This window comes from Phaseolus vulgaris, chromosome 8 (genome assembly GCF_051622355.1).
Source record: "Phaseolus vulgaris cultivar YP4 chromosome 8, ASM5162235v1, whole genome shotgun sequence".
In the NCBI taxonomy this organism is placed as follows: Eukaryota; Viridiplantae; Streptophyta; class Magnoliopsida; order Fabales; family Fabaceae; genus Phaseolus; species Phaseolus vulgaris.
The window spans coordinates 13,470,385-13,490,568 of NC_143505.1; the positions used below are offsets into that span (position 1 = coordinate 13,470,385).

The following is a 20,184-nucleotide window of genomic DNA, read 5'->3' on the forward strand; positions in this document are numbered from 1 at the left end:
TTAGTATAAGACTGATTTAAAATATAAAATATTAGTAATTAAAATTTTGATAAACAATTTAAATATTAATTTAATATGAATTTTTATTTATTTTAAAATAATAACTAATTTAGTCAATATAGTAATTTAAAATATAAAATATTAGTAATTAAAATCTTAATATAAAATTTTAGTATTAATTTATAAATTTTATTAATAAAAAAATAACTTTAAATACTAATTTTTTTTTGTCTTTAAAATAGTAATTAATTTAATAATATAGTAAATAATTATTATTTTTTATTTAAATTTAATTTTTATTTAATTATTTTCTTGTAATTTTAGATTTTTACGACAAAAAAAATTGTAGGTCAATCCTTCATCGGTAAATACTTACATATGTTAGAAATTTGAAAGTATTTTTATATGGTCATATTCGTAAGTAAAGTTTGTGTGTAATTATCTATGGACAACATTCTTAAAACAATTACATATCGTGTTCAATTAAAATTATATACGAATAATTTATGACTCTTTATTTCAGCAAGTGTACCGAGTTAGAAGTAATAAATTGTTCATAATGACGAATATTAAATCCACAAGGAACAGTCTTAAAATTACAAGGTATAATATTCACTAAATATAAAAAAGATGTACAAAAGTTTGTTTAAAAGGCTGTTGGTATCATAAATTTGTGTAAGAAATTAAATGAAAACAAAGTAAATTATTTAATATAATTCAATTGAGAAAATTGGGAATGAGGTTAATCTTTCTTACTCGTCTGTATTTTCAATGAATAAAGACATGACATTCCAAGAAAATTCATTCATATTGATTTCTCACATATAAAATTATTAAGATTGTCTCCTAAATATCGATTCCTCGCATATTTATAAAAACGTTCTTATCATTACGAACAAATGTCATAAAACAATTAACATTTCAAATCTATTCATATATGTTAAACATTATCATTTAGGTCAAATACTTAGAAGTACTTTCCAGCCAAATTTAAGGATCAAAACATGAATAAAGATTCAAACTTTAAGAATAAAATGATAATATCAATATCAATCAAGAAAAAAATATTATAAATATCACCTCAATACATAAGAGTTTGAACAAATTACTCCAAATCCCAAAGGGAAGACTTAGCCTTTCATATTTGTCATTACAAGCATGTAAAGCAAGAAAAGAAGATCCATGGTGTTTCTCCTTAACACCTCCTCCAAGGTTTTCTACCTCTGATTATACTCCCTCTGTCATCTAGGGTTATGCCTCATGCCTTTTGCTTAACCTAATGTGATCTAGGGTAAGTGACATCTCGCTCAAGTGAGATATTGTTTGCTTAAACGAGTTTCACGAGAAAAAACCTAACTTTACTGAATTGAACCTGCTTAAGTGAGCCCGAGTGAGCTCTTGAGCGAGTTTGCTCTAGAGAGCAATTTTTCCTTTGGAGTGATCTTGCTTGGGCGAGTTTTCAATGTTCCAACTTTTTTCTTTTCTCTTTGTCTTTATCTTGTCCATTCCTCCTTTAGCCCTTCATCTCCATCTCCCATATATTTATGAAATTAACACAAATTTGGGAATAAATCGTTCTTATTTCTCTCATAATCCAAAAATATGTAAAAAAGTTCAAATTCCCAAATTAGAGGTTGAATTATAACTTTATTAACAATTAAAGTCCAAAAGTGCCTATCTTTTTGCATGAAATATCACTAAATTATGGTATTTATCAACTTCCGCCAATCTAAAATCTTGCTTGTCCTCAAGTAAAGTAAATGAATCTAAATAAATCATATTCGGGTACCAATATCAAAACAACTTTATTCAATAAACAATAGATTAAGTTAGAACATTATGGTGCTTCCAACTTCAAATACAACAAGATATAAACAGAATCAATTTCTAGGATAACAACTGAAACAATGAAATGACAATTTATCAAGAAATTTCTTCCCATATTCTCACAGGTTAGTGTTTCTCTAGATTTCCACTTTATCCTAAAAAATCATAGTTGCTTTTCATTTCATCTTTATACTACAATCACATTAGAAACATGAATCTTAAGGTCTTTTTTAGGGTTATAATGAGGTTGGACTTCCAAAAAATATTGATTTTTCAGATAACAAAATGCACACTTAAAAGAAGAAGAACATACCTACAATCCTGACAAATAAACCAAAGGTAGAAAGGAAGGGAAAAACAAATCTCTTTGGAGATAAGATTTTTGCTCTGTTCTCTCTCCTCCGAAGGGTTTTGGCGCGGCTAGGGTTTGTGTGGGTGGTCGTTCATTCTCCAGCTTGGTGGTGGATGGTGGTGGCGCAGGGATTGTGGGTGCTGGTTGCTGGCAGCATGACAGTCTGCCGAGACGCAGGTGGTGGCGCGACGACTCTTTACGTATGCATGCAAGGTGTATTCTTTCCTTAAATCTTTTTCTTTGTAAAGGTGTGTTAATATGCTTATAGGATAGAGTATCTTGAAGTGGGACTTCAAACTTTATTCTTGGTAATTCTATTGTACACAAATAAAGTTGCCACCTTTTTCCCGTAGTCAGTTCTAATTTGTGGTAAAGTCACGATTTTTATTAAAATTTGTGGTAAAGTCAAGATTTTTATCAAAATTTGTGGTAAAGTTAGGATTTTTATCAAGAAACATGTGCGGGTGCTATTGGCGGAGGTGTCAAGACATTGCATACAAAAAAAAAAGTTGCCTCCTTTTTCATGTAGTCAAATCTAATTCGTGGTAAAGTAAAGATTTTTATAACGAAACTTCTGTGGGTGTTGTTAGCGTTAGTGTCAAGGCATTGCACATAACAAAAGTTGCCACCTTTTGTGCATGCTCTGGAGCGGATGGTGTGTGGCGATGTTGCGGCTAATGGGATGGTGGTGGCTTGGGTGGGCTGGTCGGCAGCTTGATAGCCTTTAAAAATGGCAGAGGGCTCTACAGGTTTCCTCATCCCATGGGCTTGTTTAATGGATCGAGAATTGTTTCCTAATAAGAAAGTGTCTACTATGCCAAGCCAAAGGAAGAATTTTTCTCAGGCTTTGGGAAATATGTGTGACATTCCTTTGTCCCAACTACCTACTTTTTGTATTAAGGAAGACATGGTTGCAGTATGGGTTGATGAGGAAGATTACTTGGCTGGTCTTGAGGATTGTAAGACCCATCTACATGGTCGGATTATTATATCTAAGGGCGATAAACCTCTCACACACCTTGATTTAACTAAAAAGATGCAGCTTGTATGGAAGGCTATTGGACTGTGGAAAGAAATCCCTCTTAGGAAAGGTTTTTATGAGTTTGAATTCTCTTCTTTAGAAGACATGCAGTGGGTTCTCGGGATGGGTTCATGGTAGTTATCTCCTAGCTTTTTGAGATTGTTTGTGTGGACAAAAGATTTTGTTCCGTCTACTATGAAGAGTACTAAAACCCAGGCTTGGGTTAGCATCTACAATTTGCCTTTGGAATATTGGAGACAAAGGGCGATATTTTTCATCACTAAAGGCAATGGTGCTCTTTTGCCTTTGGATGATCATACCATGAAAAAGAATAGGGGTTTGTTTGCTAGAGTGTTGATGAATATTGATCTTTTGTCCTCTCTTCCAAATCAGCTTTTGGTTGAACGCTCAGGCTTTGCATTTGTAGTTGACGTGGAATATGAATGGCTCCCTCCATTTTGCTCTCACTTTGAGATGATTGGGCTTGAACTTGCTCAGTGTCGAGTGATTCATGCTCAGGTTCGTGTTACTAGACCTAAACAAAAGTCTTAGAAGAAAATTCCTGATGAACGGGAAGAGGGGAAGGCTGTGGGGGACCCCGTGGTCCCTAAACAACATAAAGAGTATCGGAAAAAAGATCTACAATCGAAGCTCATGGAAGGCCCTATTGGTAATCTGGCAATTGATGTTCCTGGCAGGACTAATGCAGGGTCACTCTTGGGTCACCTTGCTTATGATAAACCAGATGGAGGGGAGAATGATTTTGCAGATATGCCTCCTCTCGAGAATGCCTTAGACATTGATAGGTCCTCACCCAAGCAGGGGTTGTCCACTCCCACTTCTGATATAGTTAGGGTTTTAGAACTGGGTATGGAAAGGGATTCACCGGCTCTTATGCAAGCCAAGGGCTCAGATTCACAACTTGTAGTAGATTCACAAAAGGTTACGACTATTATTGATGGTCATCATGAGGAGGTCTTTGCTATTGGGGTTGTACCATCTTTGTCATGTCATACCTTTCCTCGAAAGGCTAAATCACTTAGGGATGCTAAAGCACTACTCCCAAATAATGATATGTTGGAACTAAAAAATCACTTTTCCTCTCTTGATGGTTTGGAAACTACAAATGCGGGAGGTGATCCTCATACTTGTACGCCAATTATTCCGACTGCCATTGTTGAATTTAATTATGAACATACCACTATTGAAAATTAGGTTGTCACCAAATTTTGGGTGGATCCTAGTGAGATGGAGGAGCATGCCAGTGATATTGGGGAGAAAATTGTTTGCACTAAAAGAAAACCACGGGGACCACCTAAGGGGACTGGTAAATCCCAAAAAATTGTTTAGGCAATTCTCTCTAAAAAGAAGTAATGAAATTCTCTTCATTTTTTCTGGAATGTTAGAGGACTGGGAAACCACAAAACTCTGAAGGTGTTGATTAGTTTACTTAAACTACATAAATCTCTCCTTTTTTTTGTTGAACCTATGATACAGTACACTAATGCTTTCAATGTCCTTTTCAAATATGTTAATATGCATTTGGTGGCTATGTCTCTTATTGTTAATAAAACTGCTAAGCTTTGGTGTTTGTCGGTTCCAAATCTTGTCCAAAATTTCTTGGTCAATGATTAGTTTATTTATGTAAGTTACCTTTTGCATGATATATGCTTTAGCTTTGCATGTGTTTATGGTGCTAACACATACTTGGTTAGACTTTTTTTGGAGGGATCTTAGTTTCTTCACAAGGCCTTGGTGTATTTGGGAGATTTTAATGTTGTGCTCTCGACTGATGACTGCAAAGGGGGGGTGACTCCTAATCAGGTTTCTTATAATGAATTCCTTGATTGGATTAATACTAATGATCTTTCTTGTATGCCTTTTACTGGAACTTGTTATACTTGGTGTAATGGGAGGAAATGATTGCACAAAATTCATAGAAGACTGGATAGGGCTTTATGTAATGGAGTGTTTCTGGATGAATGGGATTCTTGTTCGGTTCTTATTAAAAATTGCTTTGACCATTCCCCTATTCTTGCTAGTCTTGCTAGTAATTCTTTAAAGAAGGTTAGGATATTTCATTTCTTTTCTATGTGGCTTTAGGACGCTTCATTTATGAAGCTTATTCATGATTCTTGGGCTAATAAGGTTGTTGGTTGTCCTATGTTTATTTTGCAGCATAAGTTAAAAAGGTTGAAAATTGAGCTTTGATGAGACTGGAATAAAAATTCTTTTGGTAATATTCATAATGCAGTTCTTCTTAAGCAGGGTCTCCTCCTTGGTATTCAACAAACATTAGAGACTGCTAGTTTGTTTGATATTGATGGGTTTCTTTGTTAAGAAAATATATCTAAGGAGGAGTTTGATCATGATCTTCACTATCAATATTTTTTGGAAAGAAAAGGCTAAGATGCTCTGGTTTAAATATGGGAATAGAAATATTGCTTTTTTCCATGCTGTAATCAAGAGGAGAAATAATTCTAGTGGGATTCATTATTTACGGATTGATGATGAGGTTATTAAGGATCCTAAACTCATTGAGGATCATATTTTGGATTTTTATAAAAATCATTATGCTTAGTCTATTTCTAATGTTCAGGATACAAGCAATAGAGAAGGTTTTATTTGTACTTATATTCTTGAGTTGGTTTCCTCTGAGGAGAATATGATGTTGATTAAATGTCCTGATTTTTTGGAAATCAAGAATGTTGTTTTTAATCTTAATGGTAATAGTGCTCCTGGTTCTGATGGTTTTGGTGGAGTTTTATACCATTCTTGTTGGAAAATTATTGGGACAAATGTTTGCAATGTTGTTCAATTTTTTTAAACAAATCTAGGTTCTCCCTGGAATGAACAGTAATGTGGTATCTCTTATTGCTAAGATTCAGGGTGCTGAATCCATTAAAGATTACAAGCCAATTGATGTTGCTAATTTCAAATTTAAGATTATTTCCAAGATACTAGCGGATAGGCTTGCACTTGTGGCTGCTAGAATCATTTCTCCTAATCAATATGGGTTTGTGCATGGTAGACAAATTTAGGATTGTATTGGTATTGCTTCTAAAGCTATTAACATGCTTTCTAAAACGGTTAGAGGAGGTAATGTGGCTTATAAAGTTGATATTCATAAAGCCTTTGACACTCTGAGTTGGAAGTTCTTATTATTAGTTTAGACATGCTTTGGTTTTCACCCCTCGTTTTTCAGTTGGATAAGTACAACTCTCCGTTCAACTATGTTTTCTATCATAATAAATGGCAGTTTGATGCGTTTTTTTTTCCCTTGTAGTAAAGGTTTAAAACAAGGTGATCCTTTGTCTCCTTTACTTTTTTGTCTTGCAGAGGAAGTTCTCAGTATATGTATCTCTAAGCTTGTGAATGATAAGAAGATTCTACATATGGCTAGTCCGCAAGGTTATCTCACTCCCTCTCATATTTTATATGCTGATGAAATATTTGTTTTCTGTAGGGCGGATAATAAGTTTCTTAGAAATTTGAGTATTTTTCTTAAAACATATGATGATTTTTCGGGTCAATATGTTAATAATTCTAAGATTAGTTTTTTCACCATGGATAATTATGCAAGATTTGTCACTAGAATTCAACATATTCTTTCTTGTAATCATGGTTGTTTTCCTTTCACTTATTTAGGAGTTCTTATCTGTACTCCAAAGTGTTGATTTCTTCAACTTTTGGCTGATAAAGTCTCTTAGCATGATGGGTCGAATTAAGTTTGTTAATATGGTGATTACTGGATTTCTAGTTTATTGCTTTAATATGTATAAATGACCTGTTTCACTTCTTAAGCAAGTTGAGCAGTGGTGTCAAAATTTTATTTGGACTGGTGATATTCTGAAAAAAGGCATTGCTATCGTTAATTGGGTTATGATTTGTTCTCCTTTTGAGAATGAAGGTTTGAAGATTATTAACCTTCATCATGAAAATAAAGTGTATCTTCTTAAGCTTGTTTGGAACTTTGCTTTTTTTTTTTTGATCAGCAAAGACTTTGCTTATAGAAACAGGCCTTGGTCTTTTCTCCTGAAAGTCAGGGTTCTTAAATCAAAATGTGAGCTTAGAATTGTTTATTGATCCTCATCTCTTTGGCCTATGCAGTTTTATTCTACTATACTTGATAATACTTCTTGGACTGTTGGTACATGTACGTTTATTAATTTCTAGTATGATAAATGGTGTTCTACTACTTTAGCAAAGATTGTAGGGTTATCTGATGGTTCTAGCATTCTAGATACAGTCTCCCAGTTTTGGACTGGTTATGATTGGAATATTCCTTTGTCTTTACAACAGATGCTTCATTTGTTTAATCATATCATAATTAGGGAGGAACAGGATATTCCTAATTGGATTCTAGATGACTATGGTAATTTCACTCTTTAAATAACTAGGAATTTTTTCTTGGAACCACGAGTTTCCTGTGGTTGGGGTAAATTCATTTGGTCTTCATTTATCCGCCTTCCAAAACTCTAGTACTCTGGAAAGTTTTTCATGGGTGACTTCCAATAGATCAACATATTTAGTCTAAACTCTAAACCCTAAACCCTAAAGATTTGTATTTATGTTCTATATATACGCTTTGTGAAAAACATGAGGAATCTATTTATCATTTATTTTTTGAATGCTTTACTGCTTTGCGTATTTGGAGTTGGGTTCGACAAATTTTTCTCACTCCTCAATTCTCTAATAAGGATGATTTTCTTTCTTTTATTAAGAGTGGTGGTAGTCCTTTGGTTGAATTACTTAAGCTTGTTGTGATAACTTTTTCTATTTGGATGATATGGCGTATGAGGAATTATGCTAGATTTCAGGATAAGATTGATGTTTCTAGGGCTATTTCGGTAATTAAAGATTTAACTCATCTTGCGGGAAATTCGTATAAAGCTTCAATGAAGAAGGATATGTTGGATTTCAATTTCATTACGTTTTTTGGTATTAATACTCGTACTGGTAAAGTTCTCTGTCCTCTTCTGTTAGATGGGAGTTCCCTTCATCAGGCTGAGTTAAAATCAACAATAATGGGGCTGCTCGGAGATATCCTGGTCTTGCTACTTGTGGAGGTATTTTACATGAGAGTATGAGAGATTTTATTGGTGGTTTCTCTGTGTTTCTTGACGTTCAGATTGCTTTGGTTGAGTTTTATGGAGTTATATATGCTATGGAGGAAGCTCAAAGGATGAGGCTTACTAGAGTATGGCTTGAATGTGATTATGCCTTGGTTTGTGTTGCATTTACTACCAAAACTAATGTATCGTGGATGTTTCGTAATTGATGGCATACTTGTCTTAATTACTGTGGCAAAATCAGGTTTAAGTTTACTCATATTTTTCGTGAGGGGAATGCGTGTGGTGATAAGTTGGCTAATCTAGGATTTATTCATAGAGAATCCTTTCATTGGTATAATAGGCTTCCTTCCAGTCTGTTTTTATAATTCTTTATGAATATGTATAGTCTACCTATAGGTATCATTTTTGTTAACGTATGGGTTTTGGTCTAGTCCCCTTATATTGTTTTTTGTATTTTCTTTCTTTTTTTTCTTTTATTTTTAATAATACTTTTTTCGTGTGGTGGCAAATAATAGTTGTTACTTGAGGTGTTAGCATAATTGAGATGTCAAGTTGCATAATGATGTCGAACATGAAAGCTTTATAAAAAAAACATACCTATAATCCAAATACAGTACATATGTGATATCTAATCACCAATTTCTTGGACTTTAACACCTTTTCCCATTTTCTTTTTTTATTCATGATTTTTTTTTCTTCTCTTTTATTTTTATTCAAGAAGAATAAAAATAGATTATTTCTATTTCCAACCATATTAATTATTTAAACTTAAAATATTCAAAATAACTAAAACCAACCATCCCCTTTTTCTATATATAAATTGCCTTTATGTTCTTCTTCCCTAAACATGCCAATAGGTAGGAAAATATATCAGTTAAGGTTCAAGACGCAATAAAAATAAAAAAATTCTTGGCTCAAAAAGGGCTATCACAAAGATAAAATTAGTTTAAATAGAGGTTGGCTATTTGACCCTGTTTTTCTAATTAATATAATTTAATCATTTTCATGCTCTTTTCTTATGTAACATAAAATAAAAAATCAAGTAACCACAACTGTTAATTCATCAGTAAAACTCTTAAAATGTTTAAAATTCACACACACACACTTACTAATACAACCTGTACCGCCCTGGTAGTCGGAAATGATGACGTGGCATCAAGCTATTGTATAGGTGTGTTGATGGGACGCCTGGCTGGCAGAAGGGAAGGAAGTCGGGGGGCTCGTGTAGTTGCCAGTTATTAAGTTGGCGTGCTCCGATCTCCAGCACACCAGAACCGGAGGTCACCGGGTTAAAGATGAAGTCGCCAGATGTGAACCCAGGCGACCAAGTGATTAGAGATCGCCGAAACAAGGACATCGCCGGAGATGAAGGCAGATGGACATTTCCCAGTTGGCCAGAGGATGAGGTCGGGGGACAGCTTGCTTGAGCATACGCGGTGAAACAGGTGGTGCAGATCATGAAGGCGGCCGGCGAGACCACAGGGAAGGTGTGTACGAAGGCACCCTAACTCGCCAATCCAGTAGAGATCGCGCTCCAAGACAACTATGCACTGAGTAGTATCATGCATAAGTAACTTAGCCAAAGGAGAGTCAGAAGTAGCGCCCAAGTCAAGGAGGCTCCAGATGATGGCACGTGTACAGCTGGATGCGAGCCACATGTCCAGATGTGTAACTGCCAGGAGAGAGAAAGTGTCCAGGTATATAAGAGTTTCCAACGAACTTCTGAGGTACGCACGTTCAGATTGTCTTCTTTACGCTTGCGAGTTCTTGAGTATACTGAGAGAGAACTGGTTCACGGTTCCTTAGAGTTCTTTAGTGTTACTCTTAGTAATTGGTGGTTTAGTCACTGACTTGGGCGTTGGAGTGCGATCGGCCGCATCGGCGCCGTTTCGTCTTTTGCAGGTTCTTGAGGTGGATCGCGGCGAAGGACGGAGGCAAACACGGCGCATACGTCGATCCAAGTTTGACGAGGCAAAGCTCCAGCGTTTTGGTCAACAGGCAGGATCATCAGGCGCCCACCGTGGGGCCGTGTAAAACCTGTTCCCATCCACAGCGTGAGTTCTTGAAGGTTTCTGCAGTTTCTGTGTGGTTGTGTGCTGGTGCAACCATTGTCCGCTGTTCATCTAGGTTTTGTTCGGTAATTTCGCGTTTTCCACCGTTCGTTTGGGTTTTTTGTTCGGTGAGGTGAAGTTTTCTGCTGCTTACGCGAGTTTTGTTCGGTGAGATCTGAGTTCTTTGACTCGTTTGGTTTTTCGTGGAAGAAGTGCTGGTTTTTGGTGGAGTTGCGGGTTTCTGTGGAGGTTTTCTATGTTCTTGAGGTTTCTTTCGAAGTTTCGCGAAGTTCTGACCGATTGATCGCTGAATCGATCGTCGCTGAAGGAGGTATTGTTCATTGCACTCTGTGATTTGCCAAGTTTTCATGAGAAAAATGAGAAGCAACCGTTCAAGTCCAGTTGCGCCCGTTGCTGTTGAAGGCGCCATGACTATGGCGCAGATGGTGGAAATCATGCGTTCGTTGCAGGCGAATGTGGAAGCCTCGCGTATAGAGCAGGGGAGAATGCATGAGGACCTGGTCGCCTCTCGGGCCAGGAATGACGAGCTTAGCAAAGTGACTGAAGAACTGCGTCAAGCTCTTCAGGAGCAGCGAGGGCGCCCAGTCGCTGAAGAGGTCGCGCCGTCAACGCCGCCTCGTGTTTTTCCTATGCCTTTCGCTCAGGCGATTACCGACACGCCTATCCCTGCGAGTGTGGTACCTGTGAAGGCTGTTTTTACCGGCGTGGAGGATCCTGAGGCACATCTCACCACGTTTCATACACAGATGATGCTGTCAGGAGGATCAGACGCCATGTACTGCAAGATGTTTGTGAGCACACTCCAGGGAACGGTGCTGGAATGGTTTGTGAGCCTGCCTACAGGTCACATAACCAACTTCCAACAGTTTTCAAAGATCTTCGTCGAGCAGTACATCGTGAACAAGGCACCGCCCAGGGTGTCCTATGATTTGTTTGACATAAGGCAGTATCAGGGAGAGTCCCTCAGGGACTACCTGAATCCTTTTGAGGCGCAGATGGTCCGATCGCCAGCCAAAGATGAAAAGATGCTGGTCTACGCATTCAAGAAGGGCGTGCTGCCGGGACCATTCTGCGAGGCATTGATCAGGGCTCACCCTGCCACATTTGCTGAGGTTAGGCGACTTGCGGTGGCCCACATCGCCGATGAGAGTGAAGTCGCCGAGAAGAGGGGCAGCGTGGCTCCCGCTAGGCCACGTGCCCAGACCAGGATCCAGCCACAGAGGGTGCTGGAGACAGCAGCGGCCAGGAGGGATCAGAGGACTCGCCATCCTTATGATCCAAGGAAGAACAAGGGCAGGGGCCAAGGGCGCCCTCAACCAGCACGCTGGGAGTACAATCGCCCACCTAAGCACAAGTTTGTCATGGGATTGGCGGATCTGATTGCCATTCCCAATATAGCAGCCAGGCTGAAGGCGCCCGAGAAGGTGGGCGACAAGGTGCTGGGACCAAGGCCAGACGCCTGGTGTGAGTTTCACCAAGGCTTTGGCCACACCGTGGATTCGTGCTTGGCTTTAGGATACTAGCTCGACGATCTGGTCAAGAGCGGGTTCTTAAACGACTACTTGCTGGACAGAAGGACGGGGGGCGCGTCGAGCTCCCAACCAGCAGGTGGAGAGGCTCAGCAGCACGAGATGCCTACCCACGGGGAAATCCACACCATCGCAGGAGGTTTCTCGGGTGGTGGATGCACCGCGTCACAAAGGAAGAAGTACGCGAGGTATGTGATGACGGTGGATATGTTTGAAGACCACTCGCCGGATGTGGACATTACGTTCACAAAGCAAGATCTTCGGGACGTTGTGCCTCATGACAACGACCCCATAGTCATCTCGCTGATCACAGCAGGAAGGAAGGTCCACAGGGTTCTGGTGGACCAAGGAAGCTCGGCAGACGTGATGTTCTGGCCGACTTTCACGCAGTTGGAGTTACCCCTTGACCAGCTGAGGCCCTATGGGGGGTGTTTGTATGGTTTCGCTGGTGACCAGGTGGAGGTCAGGGGGTACATCGAGTTGAGGACTACGTTTACAGATGAGGCGGGTTCGAGAACAGAGAAAATCAAATACCTTGTCGTAAACGCCCCTTCAGCATACAACATTCTGCTGGGAAGACCCACGCTCAACAGAATAGGCGCTATACCGTCGACCCGGCACATGAAGGTGAAGTTGCCATCTATGGAGGGGGTGGTGATCACCATCAAATCCGACCAGAAAGAAGCGAAGAAGTGCTATGAGAATAGCCTGAAAAACAAAAGGTCTGTGAGTTACGTGACAACCACCCCGCCTCCTGGTGTGAAGCCCAGATCGACGGTAATAGAAGAGACTGCCGGAAGTGACGTAGTGATGGTGGACGCTGAGCTGGGGGAGGGGAACGCCGGTTTAGAGGGAGAAGAGGCAAGGAATCGCCCTGAGGAAGCGAGGGAGCTGGGGATCACCAGGGCGGTGATCGCCAGAGAAACCAGGCCAAAACCCATCGAGCAGTGGCTCGAGAGAGAGATCGGAGGAAAGATTTTCAAGCTGGGAAGATCTCTGGAGGTCGAGCTCCAGGACCAGATCGCCAAGGTGATAGAGCGGCATCTGGATGCGTTTGCATGGTCCGCTTCGGACATGCCCGGGATCGATCCCGACTTCTTGTGCCATCATTTGGCGATGGACAACTTGGTGAGACCAGTGCGGCAGAGGAGAAGAAAGTTCAACGAGGAGAGGAGGCAGGCGTTCAGAGACGAAACCCAGAAGCTCCTCGCTGCAGGCCACATCAGGGAAGTCCAGTACCCTGAATGGCTGGCAAATGTCGTACTGGTGAAGAAGAGTAATGGGAAATGGCGCATGTGCGTCGATTTCACTGATCTGAATAAGGCTTGCCCAAAGGACTCATATCCTTTACCAAGCATAGACGCCCTGGTGGATAGTGCTGCAGGGTGTAAGTTGTTGAGTTTCCTGGATGCCTTCTCGGGGTATAACCAGATCAAGATGCATCCCATGGATGAAGAGAAGACTGCCTTCATGACCGAGAGATCGTGCTACTGCTACAAGGTGATGCCGTTTGGGCTGAAGAACGCGGGGGCCACGTACCAGAGGTTGATGGATCGAGTACTTGCACCAATGCTGGGAAGGAATGTGCAAGCCTACGTAGATGACATGGTCGTGACCTCGCCAGAGAAAAGCAAGCACGTTGCGGACTTGGAGGAGTTGTTCACTACGATCGCCAAGTTTAGGTTGAAGCTGAATCCTGAGAAGTGCATCTTTGGCGTGGAGGCTGGAATGTTCATGGGTTTCCTCTTGACTGAGAGAGGAATAGAAGCCAACCCTGATAAGTGTGCCGCCATCTTGGCGATGAGGAGCCCGACTACCGTGAAGGAAGTACAGCAGCTTACCGGTCGAATGGCCGCCCTGTCTCGTTTTGTGTTAGCTAGTGGAGAGAAGGGCCATCCGTATTTTCAGTGCTTAAGGCGGAATAACAAATTTGCCTGGACGAAGGAGTGCGAAGAAGCCTTCGTCAAGCTTAAGGAGTATCTGGCGAGCCCGCCGGTTTTGTGCAAACCGTTGGTGGGAACCCCTCTCAGGTTGTATTTTGCTGTAACTGAGAGGGCGGTGAGTGCGGTGCTCGCCCAGGACCAAGATCAGGCTCAAAAGCCTATTTATTTTGTTAGTAAGGTACTGCAGGGTCCCGAAACGAGGTATCAGGCCCTGGAGAAGGCTGCACTGGCGGTAGTCTTTTCGGCGAGGAGATTACGCCACTATTTCCATAGCTTCACGATACTGGTGATGACCGACTTGCCCATCCAGAAGGTTTTGAAGAAGCCTGACGTTGCTGGGAGGATGGTGAAGTGGGCAGTGGAGCTGTCGGAGTTTGATATTAAATATGAGCCCCGAGGTCCGATCAAGGGGCAGATCTTCGCAGACTTCGTGGTCGAGCTCTCGTCTGAAGCGACACGAGCTGAAGGGGATGACTTTCGTTGGGTGCTTTCAGTGGATGGATCGTCGAACCAGCAGGGTAGCGGTGCTGGGGTCATCTTGGAGGGACCCAACGGCGTGCTGATCGAACAATCCCTGAGGTTTGCCTTCAAAGCCAGCAACAATCAAGCAGAATATGAGGCGCTGATCGCTGGTATCTTGCTGGCTAAAGAGATGGGAGCTAGGGTGTTGATGGCTAAGAGTGACTCGCTGTTAGTCACGGGACAAGTAACAGGCGAGTTCCAGGCTAAAGATCCACAAATGGCGGCTTACCTGGAGTATGTACAGGAATTGATGAGTTCCTTTGCCTCCTTTGAAGTGGTGCATGTGCCCAGAGAGCAGAATGCCCGAGCTGACTTGCTAGCTAAGCTCGCCAGTTCAGGCAAGGGGGGTAGGCAGAGGACGGTGATTCAAGAAACTCTGAAGACGCCGAGGGCATTTGTAGCAGATCACCTGGTTCTTCAGATAAGCAAGTCGACGGAGAAAGCGGCGAGGAGTCACAGGTCCCTGACTCAGGAGACTTTGGGATCGCCGAGAATAAGAGCATGTCGGGGAGAGAAGGTGAACATGACGCAGGTCTGCACGACCCATGAGCCAGACACTTGGGTAACACAATACAGGCGATGCCTGGCGGATGGCCTTCTCCCGCTGGATCCGACGGAAGCTAGGAAGATAAAGAAGAATTCTAGCAAGTTCACAATGATTGATGGCGAGTTGTACAGGTTTGGGTTCACTCACCCACTCCTGGAATGTGTGCATGGCGAGAAATGTACGAGAATTATGGTAGATCTCCATGAAGGGATATGCGGAAGCCACGTCGGGGGTCGAGCCCTGGCCGCAAGGACTCTCCGCGCAGGCTACTACTGGCCAACAATGAGAGAAGACTGCAAGAAATATGCGCAGTGCTGCAAGCAATGCCAGCAGCACGCCGATTGGCACAAGGCGCCTCCCGAGGAGTTGAAGTCGATTTATAGCCCTTAGCCGTTTCATACATGGGGAATCGACATCCTGGGACCATTCCCGCTGGCGATCAGGCAAATGAAGTACTTGGTGGTGGCGATTGAATATTTCACCAAGTGGATCGAAGCAGAACCAGTGGCCCAGATCACCGCACACAAGATCGAAGGTTTCGTGTGGAAGAACATTGTGTGCCGGTTTGGTGTGCCCAAGCGCCTGGTGTCGGACAATGGGACTCAGTTTGCAAGTCACCTGTTGAAGAAGTTGTGCGAAGGGGTGGGAATTCAACAGGTATTTGCATCCGTCGAGCACCCTCAGACGAATGGCCAAGTAGAGTCAGCCAATCGGGTGTTGCTGAGAGGGTTGAAGAGAAGGCTAGAGAAAGCCAAAGGAAGTTGGGCTGAGGAGGTACCCCGTATAGTCTGGGCGTACCACACCACCGAGCAGTCAGGAACCCATGAGACCCCGTTCAGCTTGGTCTATGGGTGTGACACAATGATTCCAGTGGAGATCCAGGAGAGCTCGCCAAGATTCCAAAACTTTGTGGAGGAAGACTCAAATGAGGAGAGAAGGTTGAACCTGGACCTACTGGATGAGGTCAGGGAAGAGGCGAGATTAAAAGCTGAGGCGGTGAAGAGAAGGATTGAACGAAGATATAACTCGAAGGTGATGCCAAGACAGTTCAGAGAGGGCGACCTGGTGATGAGGAAAGCCCACCAGTATGAGATGGAGAATAAGTTGTCGCCCAAGTGGACGGGACCGTTCAGAATAACCGAGGCGCTCGGGAACGGCGCCTACCGCTTAGAAACATTGGAAGGAGGGGCGATTCCTCGCACTTGGAACGCCACGCACCTCAAGTTATATTACAGTTAAGAACTTTGTAAGTAAAGACGAACACAAAGTTATATTACAATGTTTCTGTTAAAACAGTTTGGAGGGGACACTCTTTTTTCCCTAAGGAGGGTTTTTAATGAGGCCACCCAATAAAGAAGAGTTTTCGAAGTTTAAGGTGTTTCAGATTGCATGCTTGCTGTTTTCCAAAAGTTTTGAAGAAAGACCTTGTCACTTATATGTGATTTAAGGCAAGTTGAAGTTATGTTGCATGCTTTCTAAAAAGTTTCTAAGTCCCCATCGTCTTTCGGCGATTGGCGGCATCAGTTAAAGTTAAAGTCCTCATCGTCTTTCGGCGGTCGGAGGCACCAGTTTAAAGACCTCAACGCCCTCGCGCGTTCTGAGGCGAGATAAAGACCTCCTCGCCGTCGAGCGAGTGCAGGCGAGGAAGAGTAAAAAGTCCTCAGTGCTTCCAGAGGAGAGAAGATGTAGCCTCTGGGGCAATGTAGAGGCACCAGTGAAAAGTCCTCAGTGTTTCTGGGGGAGAGAAGATGTAACCCCTGGGGCAATGTAGAGGCACCAGTGAAAAGTCCTCAGTGTTTCTGGGGGAGAGAAGATGTAACCCCCGGGGCAATGTAGAGGCACCTACAAAAAGTCCTCAGTGTTTCTGGGGGAGAGGAGATGTAACCCCTGGGGCAATGTAGAGGCACGAGTTAAAGACCTTCTCGCCGATGAGCGAGTTCAGGCAAGAGAAAATCCTTCTCGTCTTGAACGAGTTCAGGTATGGTGTGAAGGGTGGAAGAAGTTTGGAGGGTGGCTAAGGTAGGTTCGAAGAGAACGCCTAGCCACCCGGTCTCTTGTTCCGAAGCTCAAGGAGGTAGAGAAGGATCCGAAAGGCGCCTCTACCCCCAGATAAAGGAACAATGGCCAAGTTGTGAAGCCAAGAGGAAGCTGATATCGCCAAGAGTCTTTGGCGACCAGGGGAAATTCAAGCAATAGCGAGAAAGTCAAGACCCGTTTTGATAAGGCAGATAAGATGAGCGGTATCTTAAGCCATTAGTTGAGTTGAAGTTCGTTATTTAAAGAGCGATTTTACGCTAAAGTTCATTACCTTGAAGTTACAAGTTGTTAGAGTGTTATTGTTCGAAAGCTGATGGTTCGTAGCGGGTAGTATATAATTGTGCTTACGAAGTTACTAAGTTAATTTCGTTGAAGTGAATTATACAAGAAGAGATAAAGCAGACAGAAAAGTTATAAGAAGAAGTACAAAGACTTTGTCATAAGGTATAATCAGTTCAAGATTCATGTACAAGAAAAGAGAAAGTTTATTACAAGGTAGGTATATCTAAAGGAGAAAGCATAAGAATCGTGGATGGAGGGAAGCAATCAGTCTTCAGAAGGAACAACCTTCCCGTCCACCACCTCGTTGTTGAGAGACACCATGGAAAGGTCCAAGTCGGGGTACAGGCAGGCGAACTGTTCCCGGGCGGCCTCGAATCCAGCAGCGAGAATCTGGGCAGAGCTCAGCTCAAGTTCTTCAATCTATTTCTTTAGCCCCTCGTTCTGCTGCTTCAGCTCGTCAGCTTGTTTCTTGAGTTCTTCAATTGTTTCCCGAGCTTGAAGAAGGTCTTCAGTAACCTTCTTGGATTCCGCCTGCACCTGGGCCAGCTCTGCGACGATCTTCCCGTTTTCTTCGTTGGCTTCGGCGAGCTTGGCCATGGTGTCGTCTCTCTCCTTTTCCACCTTCCCCAAGAAGACCTCCCGATCGGCTGACCTTTTCTCGAGGTTCTTTACCTTGGCGGCGTCTGCTTTGATCAACGCCTCCAGGTCAGCCACTTTGACGCGATAGGGTACCAGCTTGCTCTCCAGCTCAATCTTCTCTTGAGCCAAGAGCTGCACCTTATGGCGTAGATCGGTGGCCTCCTTGCGTGCCACCCGGAGCTCAGTGCTCATAGCATCTTCCACTCGGGAGTGATCGATCTCGGCGAGCGTTAGATTGCAGGAGAACCTCTCCGCCTCAATCCTTATGGAGCGATTCTCTGCTCGGAGTGTGAAGATGTCATCCTGGAGCTTCTTGGTGGAGCTCTCCACAGCTTTAGATATGATGGAGGGGAAATCCTCCGCCATCATCTTCAGTTTTGCTGAGAAGGGCTCCCACACCCTTTTGACCTCAAGAGAGAGGTTTGCTTGTAGAGGCACCGGGGGGGCTTGTTGTTGGTTCTCACCGCCACCTTCTTGAGTTGGTTGTGGAATGGGTGCTTCTTAGCGTGGTGGCGACGTCGGGGATTCAGTGATGAGGATTGGAGAGTTGTGAGCACCCTCATCCCCGACTGGTGCAGCATTTGCGGTTGAGGCGTTTGAAGGAGGACCCCCTCCAGCTGATACATAGGGCGTGGAGGCGCTCGGGGGGTTCTCCATGAAGTTAGGCTCGGCGGCCTCAACCATAGGAAGTGCGGACGCCAGAGGAACCGCTTGGACTGGCGAGGTGGGAGCTGGTGGAGGAAGCAGTGTTGGAGGCGGAGCGGGTGTAGAAGGTGGTGTTGATGTTGGAGAAGGAGGTGGAGCGGAAGGTGAAGAAGGCGCCACCCTCTTCCTCTTGGTGATGAGGCCATCTTCAGTCGCCTCATCGTCTTCTTCTTCTTCCTCATGAACCACTTGAGGGGTTTTCCTCTTTGGTTTCCTGAGGATAAGCTTTTTGCGCTGATTGGCGGGCTGGGCCTCGGAAGGAGTTGGGCCTTTGGGTGGCAATCTGCCCTGTGCAGCGGCGATCTCCACCACTGAGTTTGGCACAGTCTGGGAACCCGACGCCAACCCGTGGGCTCGGGCGAGCGCCCTCAGTTCAGCTAGTTTTCCCTGGCCCAACATACGATCTGCATAATGCAAAGATACATGGGTTAGCTCAGAGAGAAAGATAAATGCATAAGTCAGTATGCAGCAAAAGCAGATAAGTGGTGCAGAAAATAAAACCAAAGTCTTGTGCACAACAGACAAGACGCCCAGAAACAGTTAGCAGAAGTAACGTCAAGTGTAATGACTTAGACACTGAGGTGAGCTCTAACCTATGCGAACTTCGAGTTGATCTTCGAAGAACTCGAAGGAGATGAGCGTAGTGGTGAGGAAGGTAATATTGGCATCTGCCACGCTCTTCCAGAAGAAGCACAGATCCTTGTCCAAAGCACCCATGCTGTCAGGACTTCTTGGCCTCCTGAAGCTTCCCTTGGACTCTTTATTCCCCTTGTTTACCCAATACAAGGGGAAGCCGTCGAGCAGTGAGGCGTCCTTGTCGTTTGGGCGCACCTGGACAAACTTGCCTTTCCAATCTTTGTAGGATTGCTGGAAGATAGAGAGGATCGACCTCCCAGCAATCTCGTTCAGACTCACCCACAGGCGATCTCCCGGGTGTTTGGCTTCGAAAAGGAAAAGAAAAACGTCCACTGACACTGGCAGCCCCAGATGGTCGCACATGATCTGGAACGCCCGCACGAATGCCCAGCTGCTGGGATGAAGCTGAGCAGCGGCGATGTCGAGCTCGGTCAGTAGCTCCCTTTCAAAGCGAGTGAAGGGAAACCTAAGTTTCACCTTCTTGAACAGGGTGGTGTATACGAAGCAGAACAACCCGCCGTTGTTCCCTTTGTCGTCGGCGCACACTGGCATGTCGGGGGGGCAAGGTAGCACCATCATCTTGTCGTCATGCTCCTTGTGGAACGACAGGTGAGGCTCGTCCCCTTTCTTCAATCGAAGAACTGCCCCAGCCGAGTTTACTGAGGAGGTTTTCTTCAACAAGGTCGGGGTGGCCCATGGGTATAATTTTTTGAAGTCTGGAGAAGGAACGGAGGCTCCTCCGGCGACAGGTGGAGTAGCCTGAGCCAGGTTAGGGCGGGAGGGTGCAGGCCTCTCAGCCTGGGAAGAAGAAGCACCAGGTGCTCGCGGTGGGTTGTGTGCTTGAGATGAATGGTTTCGTGACGAGGGAGGAGGATTTGGGGTGATCTTTGAGCGAGCAATCGCGGAAACTGCAAAGGAAGAAGAAAAGAAAAGGTGATCAGGTTTCGCAGAGGCTGACTCGATCGTGAAAGAAGGGTGAAAAATGAACGAACGAAGG

General features: G+C 43.5%; 1 protein-coding gene across 1 annotated transcript; it reads left to right on the forward strand.

Moving 5' to 3' along the window:
- Window positions 1–2,909: 2,909 nt before the first annotated feature.
- LOC137824621 (uncharacterized) lies at window positions 2,910–3,752 on the forward strand. Its single transcript, XM_068630288.1, has 2 exons — window positions 2,910–3,270; window positions 3,379–3,752. Exons 1-2 carry the CDS (start codon window positions 2,910–2,912, stop codon window positions 3,750–3,752), a joined length of 735 nt encoding a protein of 244 aa, XP_068486389.1.
- The last annotated feature ends 16,432 nt before the right edge of the window (window positions 3,753–20,184 follow it).

Bases quoted from the DNA above. Each gene is read 5' to 3' on its own strand.
- LOC137824621 (XM_068630288.1), top strand. From the start codon at position 2,910: ATGGCAGAGGGCTCTACAGGTTTCCTCATCCCATGGGCTTGTTTAATG. The intron at 3,271-3,378 runs GTTTTTATGAGT...TGTGGACAAAAG, and splicing joins AGAAATCCCTCTTAGGAAAG to ATTTTGTTCCGTCTACTATG.